The sequence below is a fragment of the Perissodus microlepis genome, chromosome 5, assembly GCF_051167445.1.
Source record: "Perissodus microlepis isolate ML-2025 ecotype Zambia chromosome 5, ASM5116744v1, whole genome shotgun sequence".
Taxonomy (NCBI): domain Eukaryota; kingdom Metazoa; phylum Chordata; class Actinopteri; order Cichliformes; family Cichlidae; genus Perissodus; species Perissodus microlepis.
Window position 1 is genome coordinate 13884593 of NC_140465.1, and position 20847 is coordinate 13905439.

At 42.8% G+C, this 20847-nt stretch overlaps 1 protein-coding gene across 6 annotated transcripts in view; it reads left to right on the forward strand.

Moving 5' to 3' along the window:
* The first annotated feature begins 1263 nt into the window (after positions 1–1263).
* kif21b (kinesin family member 21B) overlaps positions 1264–20847 on the forward strand; it is a 66723-nt gene continuing 47139 nt past the window's right edge. For all 6 annotated transcript variants that reach the window (XM_084928030.1, XM_084928035.1, XM_084928034.1 and 3 more), the window contains exon 1: positions 1264–1667. In XM_084928030.1, coding sequence (XP_084784156.1) covers positions 1627–1667 — 41 coding nt within the window. In that variant the 5' untranslated portion in view covers positions 1264–1626. The remainder of the gene's footprint in view (positions 1668–20847) is intronic.

Below are 20847 nucleotides of genomic sequence, written 5' to 3' on the forward strand. Positions count from 1 at the left end.
GATTTTTACTAGTTGGTCCAGCTGCACGCCAATCAATACGATTAAGCTGCTTTCAAGGACGCCTCGTATTTATTTTTAACAAGTGCAATGCAGAAAAGCGACCGTAGTTATTGAGTTACCGTCCAAATGCTTCATTTTATGAATTACAATTAGATATTTTCTTATCGTATTGTGGTTAGTTTGAGATATAGATAGTTTAACACCAAGTATTTTGGCATTTGAAAGAAAGAACCCTCTCATTATGGTATGCCAAAGCATACCTCTCAGGCAGTCAGCCTCTGGGGGAGATCTGGCCACTGCTGTTTGTTGTGGGCCCATATGCATGCATCAGTCACAAAAGCAACCATGCTTATTGTTTAAGGCAGGCTTGTATAGCATTGGGGTCAGACAGTGGTGAGCACTGTCGCCTCATATCAAGAAGGTCCTTGATTCTAATCTGCAGCTATGTGTTGGCAAGTCAAAGATTGGTGACCTGTCCAGGGTGTAATATGCTTTGTCATGTGATAGGCTCCAACTGCCCCGTCACCCTGAATTGAATAAGTGGAAAAAGAGATGGATGGATATAGTGTTGCATGGTATAGTACAGGACTGGATTATAGTACAGTATAGCAGAAGATATTTTAGTCTAATATACTGTAGTGTGTAGTATTGAATAGTAGAGTTGTAGTAACAGTACATATATATATATATAGTATAGTAGAGGATATTATAGTCTATACTGTATACACCATAGACTATATATAGGTGCACAGTATAGACTAACCCCTAACCTTATCCTATATATAGGATAGCATATAAAAAATAGCATAGCATAATAGAGTATATGTGTACTATATATTACTATGCTATAGTATAGCATAGAATACTATAATATTGAATAACAGAGTATAGAATAGACATATTCTATTCTATTCTATTCTAGGATATTATAGTTTTGAATAGTAGAACACAGATATATTATATTATATTATGAATATTTAATATAAAGTTATATCATTTTATGTTGAAAAGGTATCACATCATCTTCGTCACTGATTATTGAATGTAGTGAAAGTTAATAGTAAGTTATTGATTTAATTAATAAATTATTCACTATTTATGAGTAAAACTCATCCTACACAAATGTGTATACTACATTAGAGTGGGGCAGTGATCAGGGAGCAGGGAGACACTCGTATTAAAGGTTCAGTGGCGAATTGAACATTTCCAACCGTCAGTGAAGGTGGCACCACCTCCTCCAGTTCTCAGCGCTCACTCAGCGTGCTCGCTCAGAGAAGCGGTGTGGCTGCAGAGAGACGCTCGTATGCTTCCCTCACAGGCACTTTAAACAGGATGTAGCGACTGAGCTAGACCACGGAGAGAAAAAAGCGAAAGAAAAAAAAAGAGCGGGTTAAGCACTGCGATGTGACACACGCCAGAGAGACAGCGATGACCGCCACGGCACAGGAGAAAAAGAGGACAGGAGTCCAGATGAGGCACCTCACCCCCGGCAGGTCTTGACGGCTGCTCCCGCTGACCGGAGACCCCCACTTCCACCGCCACGGCCGCAGCAGCAGTACACGGTTTACGCACACTGAAAACACAACATTACCCGAAATATTTCACCCGTGAACCTTGAAAGCAGCCATGGGGAGCCAGGGAGACTGCTGTGTGAAGGTTGCGTTGAGGTAAGCCTCCGACGTCTGTCTGCTGGAAATCTGCAGACCTTAGCAGAGCACGCTTGTGTCTGTGCCTCCCGGCGATTAATGAAATGCATCATGTACACCTACAGTTTTCCACGCTCCCCGATGTCTCCGTCCATTTCTGGGATTCAGGAGATTACACAGCCACGGAGAATACCATTCCACCTTATTTTACTTGGGCGGCGCTCTGCACAGTATCGACAAGGCAAAAGCACGCGTTTGTTTCACGCTATATCCGTATATAACTGTTCTCATGTGGTGGTGGTGTTGTGTGTATACGTTTTTATGCACAAGTTCTGCACACAGCGTCTTACATTCATGATTTAACATTGGGTGAAGTGACAAGGACAGCTGCAGCCAGGTGCAGGGAGGAGAATGGGCGTTTCTCTCCTAACCAATTTTTGCTGGGATTATTCTTACATGCTCCTACCTGCATCTATAACCATGCCTAGTCAACAGCTTACATATGCATGACGGAGTTAGGTCAATAACTAGGTTAAAAAGCAGGAGCATTGTTGTGCTTAAGAACACAAAAAAGTGTCCTGCAGCAAATGAATCGAGCACAAAGAGAATCTCTCCTTCAGAGCTGTGACATTCACTGCCTTTGTTGGATTGGGGAGCACAGCAGCCCTTGAATTGGTGAGAGGAGACAGTTTTCTGCATGTGTGTGAGCAAAAAAATCCCAAAATAAAATTTGATCATAAGAAGTGAGCATAAAAAGTGCTCTAAAACCTCATCTGTAATCATGCTCATTTTACAGTGTGCAAAGCTGTGGCGGTGGTCTGACAGACCCCACAGACCCCCAATTAACTCAGAGCCTCACAGACTGTCACATTAGCGAGCGACCGCCTTTTGGCAGTACTGCGTAACCGGCTTTCAATCTACACATAACACAAACTACACAAACATAACTATGCTTCATGAAGCACCCATTTGAGGTCCTCACATCCCAATCCGGGCTCCAATAATTGATCTGAGTGGGGTGGGGGTTGAGAATGGGGGTGGGGAGTTGGTCCAGCAAAGCAGGCTTTTAAGATGAACTTTAAAAACACTGGCCCCATTTCCCCAGGGGAAGGCTTTATCAGCTGCCTCATTGTCAGCCACAGAGTGAATCTCCTTTGTGCTCATTCGCTGTGACAACTGTAACAGGAAGTGGAGTAGGTGGTGCTGACAGAAAAAGGTGAAAAGGGAAGCCGTATAGGCCGCTGGTGGCTGTTGCTGAACTGAATTTAGCGAAAGAGAGACCAGCCAAGAGGCCTGTTGATGTGTAAATGACTCAGTGACTAACACGTCTGCCTTTAGCTCCCTCTTGCTCCTTTTTTTTTAAACTTATTTTTTGACGTTATCATCAGTTTGTGAACAGGTTTTCATTTCTTTGTTCAGTAAGGAAGGTCAGATCAGCAGAGGAGCATTATCTTCGCGAGAGTACCTCAGAATTAGTTTTATTAGCGTGAAAGTCTTGCTGTAATTAAACAGGGGCTAAGTAGTAACATGTAATTACTCTGCTGGGTGAGCCGATGCTGCTCCTTTTCATCACATGTGATCTGTGTGTGTGTGTGTGTTTGACAGGAAATGGGAAGCTTGCAAATAAACACATGGAAAAAGATAACTTCCTGCTGAATAAGCAGTTACTTTTTCCCAATGACCTCCGAGCCTCTTTTATTCCCAGAGAAGAGGGCCTTTGATAAGAGGGGACGCCGTTTAATTGCTCCCATCATGCAATGCCCTTGGCTCAGAGCTTATGTCTGCATGTGCGAATGTGCATTACGAGGGCAACGGGGTTGACGTGAAGGCCAACGAACGCATACTCAGTCTCGTGTTGCCAGCATCCAATTCCTGAACGACGTACAATCCTACAATCCTGGATCCGTACGCACGCTTGAGTCAGTGGATCTGCATTGCAGACATGATCAGATGCATCTACTGTAATTCCCTCCTAAACAGTTGTTGTTAAATTGCCCCTGGCCTGGCTTTTGCGTCTTTATCCAGCTGCATCCATTTACAGTATCGGCTCAGTCGAGTGCAAGCAGGCTATAATCAGTAGATAAGTAGACACACTCACAATCACCTTCACACACACACATGCACTTACGTTCAGGCTCCCACTCTCGCTGGTTTTATGTTGAGTGTTGCATTTTGCACCCCCGATTGAAAGCTTTATGTCAGGACAGACTCTGAGTGAGAGTGGCCCGCCAATAGTTCAGCTTATGCACCCTTGCATGCGTGTTTGGCGAGCGGTGTGTAAATTTCCATTTGCATATCGATCTCTGTCCCCCGCCGTTGCCCTCTGTGCGGCTCCCTGCCATTTACTCATTTCAGAAATCAAGTGACTCGCCCGCTGCTGAAGTGCTAAGTCAGCCCCCGTAGCTGGGTAGAAATAGACTCAAAGACAAATCTGTTTAATGCTGTTGTGCCTCCTGATCTTTTGATTGTTACTCCATGTTCTCACCTTAAGGCTCTCCTTTCTGTCTAATTTGAACTCGACTGCCCCCCTCCCCCTCATGGTTTTGTGGTTCTGGGGTGATGACAGTAATGAGGCTGAATAGGGGGAAAAAAGCATAAAATATTCAGTGTTCCTTCAAACCCTACAGGTGGATGACTGGGTTGTTGCGGACAGTTATGACGCAGACCGTTTTGGCTAGAAGGCGATGAGAGTTCAGCTGAGGGGAAAGAAAAAGATGAGCTTTTATCTCTTGAACTCTTATGATGTGCTGATCAGCCAGTGTAAAAGACGTCTCTACAGAAGTTCTTCATAAATCCATTAATGTGCTCCACCGGCTTTGAAACAAAACAAGAGCAGCGGGAATATGAGTGAGGGAAGTGGCCCCTCACAGCTGACACACAAAGGATTTAAATGGGAGTTTAAAAAAAATGGTGGTGTTTTGTTGTTGGACGCTTGTCCTGTGTCGGCTACCAGTCTCGCCTGTTTCCTGTGCGTGTTAATAGTTTGCCACACGGGCTGTGTCTGGGTTACAACCTCCCAAGGGGGTTGTTGCTAAAACAGCTGGGTTTGGTGGGAAAGTGTGTGTGCATGTGTGTGTGTGTGTGTGTGTGTTACAAGCCTACAGTACTGTATTTGCTGGTCACAGGGTAGTGCTGCAATGTAATCTCCTCATGGCAGGAGTCTTACACTTGGTCGCGACATTCATCTCCCACTCCCACACACAGTTACACACACACACACACACACACACACACACACACACACACACACACACACACCGATCACTGCAATGGGAAACGTATAAACAGTGTTGTTGTGTTGATGAGCCTGTAAAGTCGCTCGTAGTCGGCGTGTTTGGATTCGAGGGAGGTGAGAGGAGCAGGAAACATGACAGAGCACACGCCCAAGTTGGCCGTCCGCAGCTGTGCATCACTTCCTCCTCATGCTTGTCTGGTTGTGGGCACGTGATTTTATGTTCTTTGTTGTTGTTGTTTTTTTCAAAGTTGTTGTTACCCTTCAAGCTAACCTAATAGCACTGTGAGTGTTTTTTTTGGGCAAGTGTACTGAAGAAGCTGTCTGCTGTCTGAACTGAACATGAGCTGAGACCCGGACACGGTGATGTGCAGAAATCAGTCGTGCTGGGTGTTTTGTCCGTCACCCCGTTTATCACAGAAAAACCTGTTGAATAATCCGGCTCTGTGGATTCAGGGGCTTTACAAACAGATTGCGGCTCGCTGAGGTCAAAAAAGGTCTGCAGAACAAAGAAGTTAGTGAGGTTGCCAAGCTGCACTTCTTAATCCTGGTTGCCAAACAGTCACACAACTACACGTCTGCTATCAGGTGTATAATAGACTCATATGATGTTGTTTGCAAATGATCAGAGGCGTGAAGGAATTTGTTACATGTGTAGCTTATGTATTTAATAGATCAACAATATTTAGGTCATACATGTGCCAGTGATCTGGAAATGAGTTGTGCAAGCTGTCTATTTATGAATTTGCTCTGTTTAAGTATATCTGTACTCCCTAATGGTGCGCTGCTGTTGCAGAATGACTTCCTGTAAGGTTGCTTCTGGACCATCCACACTTCCTGTTCACTTCCTGCTTTGTGTGCTGCTGTGTTTTCAGTGAGGACCGAATGCTAAAAGAAAGCATAAAGGTGAAAGAAACACAAACCCAAAGACGAGCCTCTGGCTTTTCTCAAAATAACCTCTCGGAGTAAGTCTGCGACTCCGTTGCGCGCTCCTGAGTTAAAATAAAAAACACGCACTGTGAGTGTACACATTTACGCCATTTTAAACTTCCCTCTCTTGCTCAAGCTCGTCTGCACTGTGTGCAAAATAAAGTGTGACCAAAACGCTGGAATGTGACCAGCTTTCTCTCTTCCCCCGGCTCCTTCTACCTCCTATTCGCCCACTCTTGCGCAGACATTCAAAGGCAGACACAGACACACACACACACACACACACACACACACACACACACACACACACACACACACACACACACACACACACACAAACAGATCTGTATTTGAATTTATCCATTTGAATTCATTAAGCAATGAAAGGCGCTTCAGTCCAGTCCAGCATTTGCATGTATCTCTTATCACGGTGTCATCATATGTCAGCTGAACCGCTAAATAATAACTCGTTCTGCTTGAACCACAAGGGCAGTCTTTTCACAGCGTGTGTGGTCAGTCTAGAAAATAATTATCTTTATAGACGCTTTGTGGTCCGCGCATTTCGATAAACCATAAAACCAGTTTGGCCAGTTTATGTGTGTCGACATTGTTGTGGTCACTCAGAGATCACTGGGACTGAGTGTGCCTTTGGAGGGGGGGTGGATGGCTTTTTAAACAGAGCACCTCTTGGGTGAGCGTAGACAGAGGACACTGTGTGAATGAGTCTGATGTCAGTGCAGGTCTTTGTGTGCTCTGCTGAGCTTGCACGCACACAGACACACACATATAAAGATGCACATGCACACAAACACGCAAAAAAGCCATAGAATTGGAGGGTAGACTAGACGTGGATGAAGTCCAGACTGTATTTTTAGAGAGGAAGGGGATAAAAAAGAGAGCTTGAGGCTTGTGGAGTCAGTTTCTGATGTCCTCTTTGTTTTATAAACTGCTCTCCGTCTGCTGAAAAGAGCAATGCTTCCTGCAATTCACTGTAATAAATACAAAGAAAAATCAAAGAGGGAAAAAAGAGGGGGGGGGGGGGGGACAAAGCGGGGTGGAGTATGAAAAGGAGCAAGTGTCTCGTCTGCTGTCAAAAGGGCTACTGTAGCATGCAAATATGAGATGCTACATAAGTGTGCAGACAGTGTGTGTGTGTGTATGTTTGGGCATCGTGTGTATGAATAATTTGGGCGCAGCTGCACGTGTTTGCTATGTTCCCGTGGCGAGAGGAAGAAGCACAGAGATGGAGAGCCATAGATGTCCTGTCTAGACTGAAATGAAAACCTTACTGACTTCTCTATTTGAATGTCAGATGTTCTGCATAAACAATCTGAAATTATATTGTCTTCTGCTTTTGTAATCTGTAAACTGGCAGTGATAGGAGTGTGAAGTTCAAGAGTTTTTACTCCTTCACACTCATCACACTCCATCCCTACATTTATATGTTTGTGAATGTGTCAGTAGAGCTGCCTACTGTGCCGATATAAAGGGACGTGATGTGTGTGTTTGTGACCAGCTGGCCCATAATCACCTTCACGGCGTTAAGTAGCTTAATCACTGCTGGCGTTTGTGTCTCTGGGTTTGTTTTGGGTTATTGTGTGTGAATGGAGGGAGGTGTCAGCAGGGCAAGGCTTTAAAAAGGCTGGAATGAGTAACCGATTAAATGTGGTTATAATTTACATTTCAGTTGCAGCACTGTGCAGTTTTATCACCTCATATTTAGAAACAGCTTTCCTCCCGGTGTCGGCTGTACTTTGTTGTTACTGCTAATTGGCGAATGTTAGCTTGCTAACACAGCAGGGTTAACATCATATCTGCTGATGTTCAGGTTGAATCAGCAAAACTTTATTTAAAATAGAAGCACCGAGAGGAAGAGGTGCCTAGAAACACTGAGAGGCCTCGCACGATAAAAGCTGGTGATATTATTCGGCGCAGCCAGGAGAGTGCTGTCGTGTAGAAAGATAGAACATGACTCCATCCTCGAATAAATCATTTTAATTTAAAGGATCTGAGCCCTCTACTATTGTGACAAACTAGCACTTGTTATGCTATATAATATTTATGTTGATGTGTTAGCAATAGTTTATTTTACAGAGGAGTAATATTAGGATTTATATGTGGGGGTGGGACAGCTGGGGCCCTCCACAACAGTCCCAGTTTTTCATTGGCCTCTTGGGAAATTCAGTTGCCCATTATTGTGTTAGACAAAAAAAAAAGTCACTTTAGCTGTCAAATGCTGCATTTATCAGTTTCTGCAGTGTACTGTTTGTTAGTACTTGTTTGTTGAAAACAGCTGGATGGCTATTGAAAATTTTGCTTTATTAATCCTACTGCAGTCTTTGTTTTCCTTTAAAAGTGAAAATCCACTTAAATTTCGTTTTGGGAACACTGTTATGGACTCTTTCTGATTACTGACTACTACAGTGCTTATTTTATTGGCTTTCCTGAAAAGACTTTCAGACAATGACAGTTCAAATGCTGCAGGTAGAATTTTAACAAAAGCCAGGAAGAGACAGCTTATAACTCAAATTCTCAGTGCCCTCCATTTTCATCATTTTCCAGTAAAATATAGAATTGTATTCAAAGTATTTCTAATTAAAAAAAAACAAACATTAAATGAGTTCTAAATATACTATTTAAGATGTTTAATGAATACAAACCTGGTAGGTCTCTGAGGTCTCTAAGATCCGATCACCTAGCGGTGCACATATCTGAATCTAAACAGGGTGATTAGACATTTAGCTGTTATACTGCCTACCCTCAGAGGTTAGCTATTCTCCAACCTTTGCTAGTTTTAAAAAGAAGATAAAAAAATAGTGTTCATATTGTCAGGCTTGTGGCATGTTTTTAAATCATTCCATATTTAGCGGTGAGTCGAACAAAATTCCATCACGTATACGTGAGATGTTAGACAAACACAAACAGAGGAGGTAACGTAATTGCAGGGGAATGATGAAATAAATGTTAAATGTAGGGGAAAAAAAGTATTTTTTAAAAACATATAGATGTTAATAATCGCTGTTCAGAGTGGTCTACCGGCTAAAGCACATACAGATGTATACATATATACGCTATGCTAGTTAAACTAATATTCTTCTTCTTCTTATCATTATTATTATTTTTTCTCTTTTTTTTCCTCTTTCATTTCAGGTTTTTATATCTCGTGAAGCACCTTGAATTAATGTAGTGTTTGAAAGGTGCTCTATAAATAAACTTGCCTTGTCTTTTTTTAACACCTTAGGAGAATTAGCTTGGGAGAATCACTTTGTTGCTGCATCATATCATCTTATCAAACTAATAATCTTCATTCTAAGGTGAAAGTGTTTTTTTTTTTAATAACCTGATACACGTTTGTGTCTATATGGAATACTACAAAGGAATGAACGAAGACTTGAGCCATTGGCTAAGTTCACATGCCTACAGACAGACAGCCATGGTGACGGTGGCTGTATTAGCACTCATGCTAAATGCTGTCTGACAGAGAGGGAGTCTGGCCTGGTGGTAATGCTAACCTGCCCTCCAGGGAGGCAGACAGACAAGCAGAGTCATGGCAGCAGTCTGCAGCTCGGCAGCGTATGTTGTGGGCTCTGTATTAGAGAAAAACATTGAACAAAGGGATCTTGTGTGTGTGTTTTCCTGGTGACCTTTATTGAAATAATTCCACCTCTGCATTTCATTCTTAGTATTTTGCATGTGTGTGTGAGAAATTGTCACACATTCGCTTCATAGCTGACATATGAACTGTAAAACATTTCAACAAAAATATTTCACATACAGTGTCACACTTAAGCACATAGATGAAAATTTCATATGTATTCATCTAAAAAATGATGCCGACCCTGGATATGTAAGAGAAAGATATAAATAAGCAAACTTTTGGCTCTTTTGTCCTTTTTGTTGCTGCTTTGCTTTTAATTTTCAATCCTCTTGTCAACTCACTGCTTCCTCTGTCAGTCCCACTGGCACAGTGAACTGGATAGCGTGTGATCTGTTGTTTGAAAATTTCCAAAAACATTATAGGTTTCCCCATGGCACACTGTAGTGATGGCATGGTGCTTTACAGCATCCATTAAAAAGCATCCACTCTTATTCTCTGTTTCAGATTTTGAAATGAAATAGACTCGGGGAGCATGGCACCTCTCTGACCTTGACAAGACTGTCTGTCATGAAAATGTATGAAAGGAAGATAATTTGATTCTTTCTCGTGCCTCCACCCCCCATGAAGCGGCAGACAGAACAAATGAGAGGGGGTAGGAAGGGGAAATGAGGATGGGGGTGAGGAAGTGGGGTGGGGATTGACCCAGAATTAGCTCAGATGATGCGTACTGATGTGCCCCTGTAACAATGAGATGCTCATCTGAAACTGAATGACGAATGCTTGTCTTTGACAGCAGTGGTGGTGGGGGATTATGCCTCTGGCACAGTGATGGTCAATACCAGGCTAATAAATAACATTGGCACCGGTTTTACTAAAAGTAATCTATTGTTATGCTGTCAGTAGTAGTATTATATACTCTTCATATACTGGTGGGCAGGTATGCTCTGATGGCAAAAAAATGCAGCCTGTGATAGCTTAGTTTTTAAAGCCTAGGCCAAAGTCTTTCACAGCCAATGCTTCACACGTGCTCTGCCCAGCTTCCCACTAAGCTCTGCCCTACTTTACCTGATGATATCAGCTCCAAAAATGGGATATTTGAGCCTCCTAAGTGTCTCAAATATCTTACTGTGAATTTCTGGTTCCAGCTCTAATTTTGTCTTTGATATCTTGGCTCTGTTATTGCGGGGCGTGAATATTTATTCATTCATTCAGCTTCAAGGACAACTTCCGATGACAGTCTGTGTCTCTGGAAAATAAAATCCTGATGGAGATGGGGAAAGATAACAGAGTTGACAGAGTATTTCTTCAAGAGTCGACCTAGCTCTTTCCAGACAATGTAGGACAAGCCCGTCCTTGAAGTCTGGCTTGGTTAAGGAAATGCTCGTGCTAACATGGATGAGCCAGTGCACTCATTCCTGCTGTAGCATGCGACCCTGCATGCTAAAGCACCCAGTCAAACCAATGTGCACAGAGTACGTGAATTCTCCTCTGTCTTATCGCCCGTTACCAATTGGCAGCGGCGCCTCGGGCTACAGGGTCGCCAGTCTGTGAGGTTAGTTTGATAGATAAGGTTAACCCGAACGAGGCTGTGAGCTGTGGTATTTTGTGTCTGGGTGTAACTAAACTGCTTGTGCAATGAAAGATGAATGTTTAAATGGCCAAGTATCATCGATCGATTAGGTGGCTTATTTACAGTGTGGTTACTGCTCTCTGTGGCTACAATCTTTGCATTTGTGTTTCCATAGTGACGCTGTTTCACCACTTTGTGAGTTTACATAGTTGATTGAATTGTTATGAATGTAACTGTAAATGCTTGTTTCACTATGAGTAAATCTATAAAATACAGCTGACATACTGTCCTATCACACATGTATATGCCGATATGAACATTTATTGTTTTGGGTAAATCACATAGTAGAACTGCTTTGACTCTCAGCCTCTCAGAAGACAGTGATCCAGAGTCAGCACTGATATGAATCCCTTAACTTAAGGTATCTGCTGATCCTCAGAGTATTAATCAGGTTACTAGTGGTGGTCTGTGAAATCTGAATCCTTTCTAGAATTTATTGGGAGGGTTTTTGTGTAAGCCGGGAATGCCTTAATGAAATTGAAGAAGAAATATTTTGTTTTTGCAGTTATTACTCTGGGCTTGTGAGGACATAGTCGTTTGTATCCACCAGTATGGCAGGACAGATGCCTATATCTTCCAGTCTGCATTGTACCACCTGGGCAAGCCAGCTGTCCACGCACAGCACCAGTCTCTTGTGACCACTGGCCCGTTTCCCCTGCTTGTGCTTGTGAATGTTCACATACAGTGTGCATTCTCCTCTGTGCTTTCCCATCCGTTCAGTCTGCTTTCCTTTATATTTACTTTGTGTCTCCCTCTGCCAGTTTGTCCAACTGGTCCTTATTAGTGCTTTCTCCTCTGGTGCTCCCACCTGAGCCAGCTACTTATATTCATAACCCTGCTGTGTTTGCCTTCCTTCGTTATTTTTTTTCCCCCCTCTCGTTGCCATAAATCAGAGACCAGGGTCAAGGCTGGAAAAATGCAATTTCTCGCCCCTCATTTGCTTTTGTTTGGTGCCAGCTTAATTCATTCATAACTCGTATAAACATATGTTGCCAGGGACAGTGCACAGTCAGGTGTCCATTGCTTATTTTCTGCCATTCCCTCAGAGAGTGTTGGACCTGCATATGAAATGTGTGTCTGTGTGTGTGTTCGGATAGCGGCTTGTTAGCCTGCTGTGATGTTGGGCTCATGTGGAGGATCGGAGACCGAAGTGAGAGACAGATTTTGCAGGAAATGGCCTGCTTCCATATCCTGTCATAGCAGTGGGTGTGTTGTTATTACTCTCGTCCACAGACACTCAACTGATTAGTCAAAGAGAGCAAAGCACAGGCATTATGGGAAAGGTGTCTTGAATAGACTGTGAGGGATTGAGCAGCAGACAGATGCAGGGAGAGAGACAGTTGACGGTTTTATGCGAGGAATCACTGCAAACAGCTGATCCAAAAAAATCGATGGGAGCACTGATTAAATGGACAACAGGATAGAAATGCTTACTGTAGCTCAATAATGTTTAAGCGAGCCTCTGCTTGCTTGTGTCTTTTATGTAAGACAAGAGGTCGGCATTCGGACTTTTTGACTGAAGAGACGTTGTAATTAAAGCTTTAATATCCCAGAAGCTGTTCATTAGTGTTCGCAATCAATTCACATTAAGTAGCATCAAGTAGAAAGTGGAAATCCTGATCTTTGCAGCGATCCATTCTATGTGCTCATATTACTGGTGATGACATTCATTTGGTCGTAGGGCTGGGCCATATCATACCGTTCACGGTAATACCGGTATAATGTTGGGCAACGATAAGAAAATGAAATATCGCATTAGAAATATGGGTAAAACGCGCATGCGCAGTGCCTTTGTTTTCATACGCACATGGAGGAAAAATGAGAAGGGAGAAAGTGGATCGCTGAATGAAACGGATGAACCAGAAGTGGTTTGTAAAAATGCTGCAACTTCAGTGGTGTGGAACTGGTTTAGCTTTCGTCCGTCAGATACACAACAAAGCACTATTTTTGGTAGCGCATGCTAGCGGGCCGTCGTTATTACCGTGTTGTTTGGAAAATACGGCGCACTTAAAATCAATCCTTTGATTTTTCTGAAAATCGACAGTGTCCCTTATAATCCCGTGGGCCTTATGTATGAATTCTGGTTGTGTTTACTGACCTTGAAACGATTTTATGTACACGGCGCTCGAAAATCTGTCAAATGTTTCAGTACGACTTTGCTAAGCTACGAACCTGCACCGCTTGATGGATTGTTGGAGCATTACGGCTATCGTAGTCAGGAGCCTCGCGGAGTGATACGTACTGTGCTTCAGCATAATATTACCGTATTGTGTGTGTTTAACCTCTCTTTAAGTTTTGTGGATATTATACATGGTTATGCTGAGGATATGTCGGCCAGTTTCCACTGGAAATGCCTTTTGGTTAAACTGTCAGCAAGGAATTTGCATTTGCAGGGTTAGGGGTTTGCAGTTTATTTATTTATTTTTTTGCACGAATAAAGTTGAGGAGTTGTAAAGTATTTTGTCTAGTGTCAATTATATCGTCAGTTATATCGTTATCGCAAATTTTCAAATGTATATCGTGATAAATATTTTTGGTCATATCGCTCTATTTGGTCGTACTTTAAACTTTTGGAATGTGTATACCGGAATAATAATACTATATCTATTGGTTTCTCCACCAAACACTAAGTCATGTTTTCTTACGTCACACATTGACATGCAAATTCATTTATGACTTTAAAATGAGCTTTTTCTGGATTTTTGGTTGATTTTCTGTCTTAAATAACTGAAAATTGGAGACTGCTCATTTCTTTGCAAGTAAACAAATGTACAGATTGAGCAGGATCAAATAATTATTTCCCCGCACTGTAAACGATGGATGTAACCACCACGGTTGTTGATGTCCTGTTTTCACAAATTGTTTCTGAAGCCTCGACTTTGTAGCAGTGGATCCTGTTGTGGATCTAACTGACAGATTGAGGACATGGCAAACTCAGATTGTAGCAATTTGTCAATCCCAAGACAGACCCACCCTAAATCATACAATGCTTTATATTTTCTATTCTACCTGAAGTAGGAACCTAATTTTTTTTTTTTTTACAACAACATGTTGTAACAGGTAAGACTTAAAATTAGAGATTGACACAGGGTCATTTTGTCATAGCGGTGACAGCGGGACATCGTTTTACAACCAAAGGACTCCCCTTCTGTTGGCCATTAGAAGTGTCTTGCAATTAGGACACTGAATTTAGTCATGAATATATGTGACATATTTTTAAATCTAGTAATAAACTGTCTAAAAACCAGCCTTATGTGACTGCTACTGGATCTCTGAGACCCCCATTGATCAACTGATGTGGAAACAAATGGCCTTCCATTGTCATCCTTTCTGTTTTGTTACATTTGTTTTTTCATTTTGACCTTAGCAGCCAGTGGTCTGCTTCCACTCCATCCATTACTGCACCTCAGGGCCTCTCTCGTTTCATCCCACAGTCACTGATATGCCCAGAGCTCCTTAACCCAAAATAGGCCAAAGCAATTTCCTGAGTTCTCAGGGCTTTTCATGTCAAACATGCGACAGTCTTCATGAATCGCCACTTTATCCTCCCTCTCTTGTTCTTCTCATTTTCCCTCTCTCATTCTTCCCTTTTTCCTTTCTGTTTGTTTGAGTCTTAGAAAATAAAAGAGGTTGAGAGGGCGGGGGCGAGATAAATGGCTCAAAGGCTGTGAGACGGCTCCACATCAACAGCTTTTCAGTCGTCAGGTGAACAGCCCGACAAAGGCTCCCGTCACATATTGCCGGGACGCCTTCAGCTTGCAGTGACATGCACGCGCCTTTTCATTACAGAATAAAAACAGGAGGAAACGTCATCGCTGTTCACCTACCTGTCACAAACCCGCACCACACACACCAGACACTTAATCCAGAAGGATGCGTTAACACTTTTATGCATTGGGGATTACACGGTTAAAATATTTAGGACACTTGTTCTTTATATGTACTTTTTATGGCTGTTACTTTACTCATACCTGAAAACACTGATATGTCCGTTTCTGCAGTGTGGCTATACACTCTAACACATGGCTGTGTCAGCTGGGTTAATCCTAATCTGAACTCTGACAATGACGAAGCTCTAATCGGAGTTACGCTACGAGCAAACAGAGCGGAACCAGATGGAGACACAGCGCTCCTTATGTAATCTCTGTAGGGCTGGTTAATCTCTTTCAGGAAGGTTAGGACTGTTCTGCTCTGTAAACAATGTTACCAAAACACAAAGGCTTTTTCAGGATTGATTTCTTTTAAAAACTTTACCAGGTTGGGAACTCAACCCCCACGTACTCTGTATGATTAGGTGAAACAGAAGTTAAGTAAGAGGAACTTTGAGGATTCGTCATCAGTAAAATATGACAATACCTGTTGATTCTTTGGTATTTCATTTGATGTCATCATCTCCCGCATGTGAAAATAGGAAGTGTACGGTGCTTTGTTTCATCGCTGTAGCTCGTCAGTAGCACCTGAGTGAAAAGCATGCAATATTCATTTTCATTACGCAACACGAGGTCGAATAATGAAATGGCAGGTGTCGTCGCTTTATGCTACTCACAAAAAGGCAAAAATAGAAATGAATGAATAAGTAATGAAGTCACAATAAACAAATAAATAACAGGCTGTGCTGGGCATTAGCTTCTGTTTTCCCAGTTCACCTCACCGATGTCACCGATTCTCTGCTGATGAGTGTGCTCGCATTTATATAGCTTTTTTTTTAGACTGCAAGTCACATTTTGAGGATACATTTGTACAGTGCTTTATCTACCTCATGTCCAATTTAAAAGTCACCAATTAACCTACCATGTGTGTCCTTGTGTGGAAGCCAGAGTGCTCTCTAGAAGAAGAACACGGGCACAGGAAGAACATGCAAACTCCTCACAGAAAAGGCCCAGCCAGGATATCCCCTATCAGTTGCACATCCCATGTCCCTACCTGTGGCTCTTCTTAACAAGAGCCTGACACAGGGATTTGGCCTCCTCTGGTTTCCATAAGAAATATAGTCATTTCTTTGTTTTGTTGAGCTAACTAAGCTAATCAAGTTTCTTTGCATGCCCAGCTGGGCACACGGTGCAGTATGCTAATCCATGTGGAGGGCTTGGAGAGTTTGGCAGCAGCTGAAGAAACAGTTTCATGTTCATTTCAAAATCAATTTGATGGACCTCTTTACAAATGGGTGTGCTCGCGTATTATTTTATGGCAAAGTGCTCTTAGGGTTTACGAGAAATCCAGGCTGCGGTGTGTTGTGCTTGTGTGTTTGTGTGGAGACAACACCCAGCTCGCTGACAGCGTGGTGGGGCTGCGGTGCAGTGAAACCAGCAGGGATGCATCCTGAAGCTGCTGCCTACCACCAACAGGCACAGACAGGCTTGGAATTAAATGGAAACACTTCTGAGCACATTCAGTGTTATTTAGGAAAATAATTAATGATAGCTTTGATGTCATTGTGTAAAAATGAGCTGCAACACATCTTCTTTAAGGTTTTAGTGGATATTTTCTCGAATAACTGTCCCAAACTCTCAAAATTCATTGCAGAAACATAGCACGCTGTTAAACCTTTACTTAAAGAACTCTATAGAGATACTACTGAAAAGCATGACCCAGATTGTAAACGAGTCGATTTGCAACAAATCCTGCACACAGCTACTTCGTAGTCTCAAACTCAGGTCATGCACAGTGAAGGAGAAACAGATGGAGAAACTTTATTGACCAAATGCAGGTTAGCATTAAGAGAGAACACCATATTTTTTCAGCAATCAACCTGCCTGCCTCATATTCTTTACACCAATAATTCATTGTTAGACAACATTATAAACGGACAGGCTCACTGTTCAGGTGGCTGTAGCCATCATTCATTCAAATGAAATGAGTTGTGTGAAAGAAACAGGGTAGGAGAGTAAAAATGATGACAGGCTTTACATTTATCTGTCTGCTGACTGGTTATTAATGAGGGAAATGACAACAGAGGGATATTAAGCTGCGTCATCTCCCACTCTTTCAGCCACTGTGGGTGGAGAAAAGAGCAGGGAGCATGGCCTCAGTGTGAGGCTAGATTTGGTTTTTAAGTTACAGCTATGAATTTATTCCATTTTCTGCTGCTTATCTGGGTCGGGAGGCAGCTGTCTAAGCCGGTATGCCAAGATTTTCCTCTCCTCAGCCACTTCCTCCACTTCCAAGACACAGAGGCAGCTGAGAGCTGTAACCTCTCCAGTGTGTCCTAAGTTTGTCTCGGGTCCTTCTCTAAGTTGGGCATGATCGAAACACCTAGTAGGCATCCTGCCCAAACCACCACTCCTTTTGGAGTAAGCTCATTTCCTCCACTTGTATCTGCAATCTCAGTCTTTCCATCTCTTTTGTTCCTTTATTTATTTCAGATACTTATTTGTTTTGTCTTTATGGAGACATGTTTGACATTTTAATGTCCTTCTCATTGTTTTTCTTTTTAAATAACACCAGCTGTAGCTCACAGCCTTTTTCTCAGTTGCCCTGCAGGCCTGAGCTGTGTGTGAGAAACCAGCTGTCTTAATCGATCAGATTATATAAATTGCCAGCTTGATTGACTTCATCTGATATAATAATAGCGGCGGTTAATTGTCCGGAGAGTTCACAGCAATCACACGGGTGTTTTGTCTTCATGCCTCCTTGATGTGGTTTCCATACAGGCATAGAGATGCATAATCCTTTCAAGCTGTTGTTGCCAGTTTACCATCCTTTCTTTTAGTCCTGCTTTGGACTCCTCAAACATTCGAGGGAACCGTTTGTCGTTTTAACTGGTAATACTCCTCTTTGTTGTGCAGGTAGAGCATATATCTGAACCTTTTCACTCAGTGGTAGTGCAGTGGTTTGCATTGTCGCCTTGAATCTGCTTGGCTTTCTGTATCTTCTCCCTGTCCCTGTGTGAGCTCTCTGGGGGTATTTCACTTACTCCCACAGTCCAAAGACATGCTTGTTAGGTTAATTAGTGAATCTTAATGGGTTTTAAGTGTCTATAATTGCCTGTCTCTGTGTGTAGGCTCTGTGATGTACTCTGTACTCTCTTGGGTTAGGCTCCGACCCCCTTGTGACTCTGAAGTGGATGTGCAGTTAAGTGGATTTGTTGTGCGACTGGAAACTCTGCTGTGTAAAATGACTAAACTGCAAACGTAAAAGTGTGAGGCGTGACCGATCATTCTGCTGACCTGTGGAAAATACAGAGTTGCTTATCTGTGGGTGTTACATATAGGTGCAGATGTGCAGCATGAATGCATTTGGCTTTGCTTAATCTGACACACACACACAATACGATGACTTTACAACATGTTTTCAGTGCATGTGTGCGATCATTAGTGTCTGTCATGTAAGGGAGGAAAGTTTAAAAAATAAATAAAGTTGCCATCCTCATCAGTCATCAGACTTAATGAGCTGTTCACAGGTCAGTTTGGTCTTTCTCATCTATGTGAGCAACATGATTTTGCAGGGCTCTTCAAATATCACTCTCACTTTATTTAACCTGTTTCTAAAAAAACACCAACCCCTGCGCATCAGGGTCCACCTCACTTGTTGTTCTCTACTTGTTGACACAACCTTTCTTGGACGGCAAAATGACCTTTGAGCCATCTGCCAACACCTAGTGAATGTACTGCGGGTGGGAGGAGGGGGTGTCTTGTGTGTTTGCATTTCAAACATTTGTTACCGCCACACAGGAGAGGGGCATGATTGGTAGAAAGAAAGAAAGCCAGAGGAAGAGGAAGCGAGCGAGTTAGTACAAGTCCACACGGGTGATTAATCTCCCCGGCTATCAGGAGAAAAAAGGAAATGGAAAAAGGCCTTTTTCACTGCTTCTGCCATTCAGTGATTAGTCCAGTTAGTCTGCTGCTTTCTTTGGCAGTGAACTCAGGGAGGGCTCGAAACAGGCCGAGGTGCGAGGATGGGCAAGAGCACAGAAACAACACCGCTGTTCATTTGCCGATCAGGAAGTTTAATCTCTCGTATAACAGATGGGGCGATGATGGAGAGGAGCTCTTGGTTATGTAGTTTTTGATAAGAGCATGTTCTCTGGAAAAATGGACAGTTTTCATGAAGAGCAGCTTTCCCGATTGGCTCTGTGCCGAAAACAAGAGACAACAGCGCTCTGAAACACTCGAGTGAATGCGATTAACTCTGCCTCTTTATGTGTGTGCGGTGCCTTTGCTGGAGTGTTTACATTAGGGAAATGAGCCCTTTGGCTATCACATCACCAGTTTGTTCTTGAAGGTTGACTGAACCCACACACACACAGACACACACAGACAGACAATACCGCACACAAAAAGCTGCTACTGGCGTGCTGATCTTACTGGTCCTCCCTCCTTGTTGGCATCAGACTTGGCACTCGCTCCGGGCATTTTCCTACAATTGGGGAGCAGGTTAACAGTCGACTTTGAGGTGACGATTACTGGACGATTGGGCACGATGTGGTATTAGCCTTTGCCATTTGCGATTAACTAGAATGCCATCCCGTTTTGAAGTGGGCACACAAACATATGCTCACACATGCAGACGTAGCACATTAGGAGTCTGGCAGTTTGTGCAGTTCCCAAGGAAACTGTGCCCTCCTAAACTGTGCCAGCTGAGCGAGAGGAAGAAAAAAAACAAAGTCACGCTATGACTTGTGTGTCTGTGTGTGCGAGTGCGTGCGTACATATTGAGAGCCTAATAAAAAACTTTCTTAATATTGCCAAGAGATTCAGCATAATAAAGATTTTCCAGTTTTTCTTTAGAAATTATAACTTTATTGAAATATTGTGTAGTACAGCTACATTTGCAATCCCACAGGGGCTGATGTGCTCTATCGCTACATTATCTACATTTAAGTACATTTATCACAGTGCACTTCTGTAACAGGAAATGTGAATATAATTAAACAAAGACAGCTGGTGTTTGCAGCATATTAAATCTTCATTTATAGTGCAACGATAACATCACACTCAAAGCCTCTTAATCATTTCATTTCAAAAATGCTGTATCAACTTGTAATCTAAGCCTAACAACTAGTTTGAACTAATACTAAAAAGTGTCGCTTGTAAAGAAAAGCGTCTGGACGATGACCTGGATGACTGAGAACCTTCACAGACACTAAGAAGTGTCACAACTTGAGCGATGCATGCGGCAGTTCTCACTGTGATTTAATGTTTCACTTTTGATGGAATAGGACGCTTCACATTCAGCTGTTGCTGAGTGTAGCTGCTGCTGCTGACAGACACGTAGCTGACGGAGTTGTCACTGTGTGCTGTTTTAAAAGCATTTTAAGACATGATAGCAAAAGTAATGAAATGCTGTGCTGTGCAAAAGTCTCGAGCCACTCCCGATTTCTTTATACCTTGTCAGAAACATGGGAAATGGGTGTAGCAATTTATTTAAACATGTGCAAACATATATGGGAAGTACATATGAGGCAAAATGTGTTGCACAGTTCTGCATGAAGGATCAAAATCTGATGGTACTTTATTGGTAAATGGTAAATGGCCTGTATTTGTATAGCGCTTTACACATCCAGTCATCCACCCATTCGTGATGGCAAGCTACGTTGTAGCCACAGCCACCCTGGGGCGCACTGACAGAGGCGAGGCTGCCGGACACTGGCACCACCGGGCCCTCTGACCACCAGCAGGAGGGAACGGGTGAAGTGTCTTGCCCAAGGACACAACGACCGAGACTGTCCAAGCCGGGGCTCGAACCGGCAACCTTCCGATTATAATGCGAACTCCCAACTCTTGAGCCACGATCGCCCCTACTTTTAATTTCATCAATTTTGACAAGATTTCCACCACTGGCTGAAATGCAACCCAGCCCATGACAGCGCCTC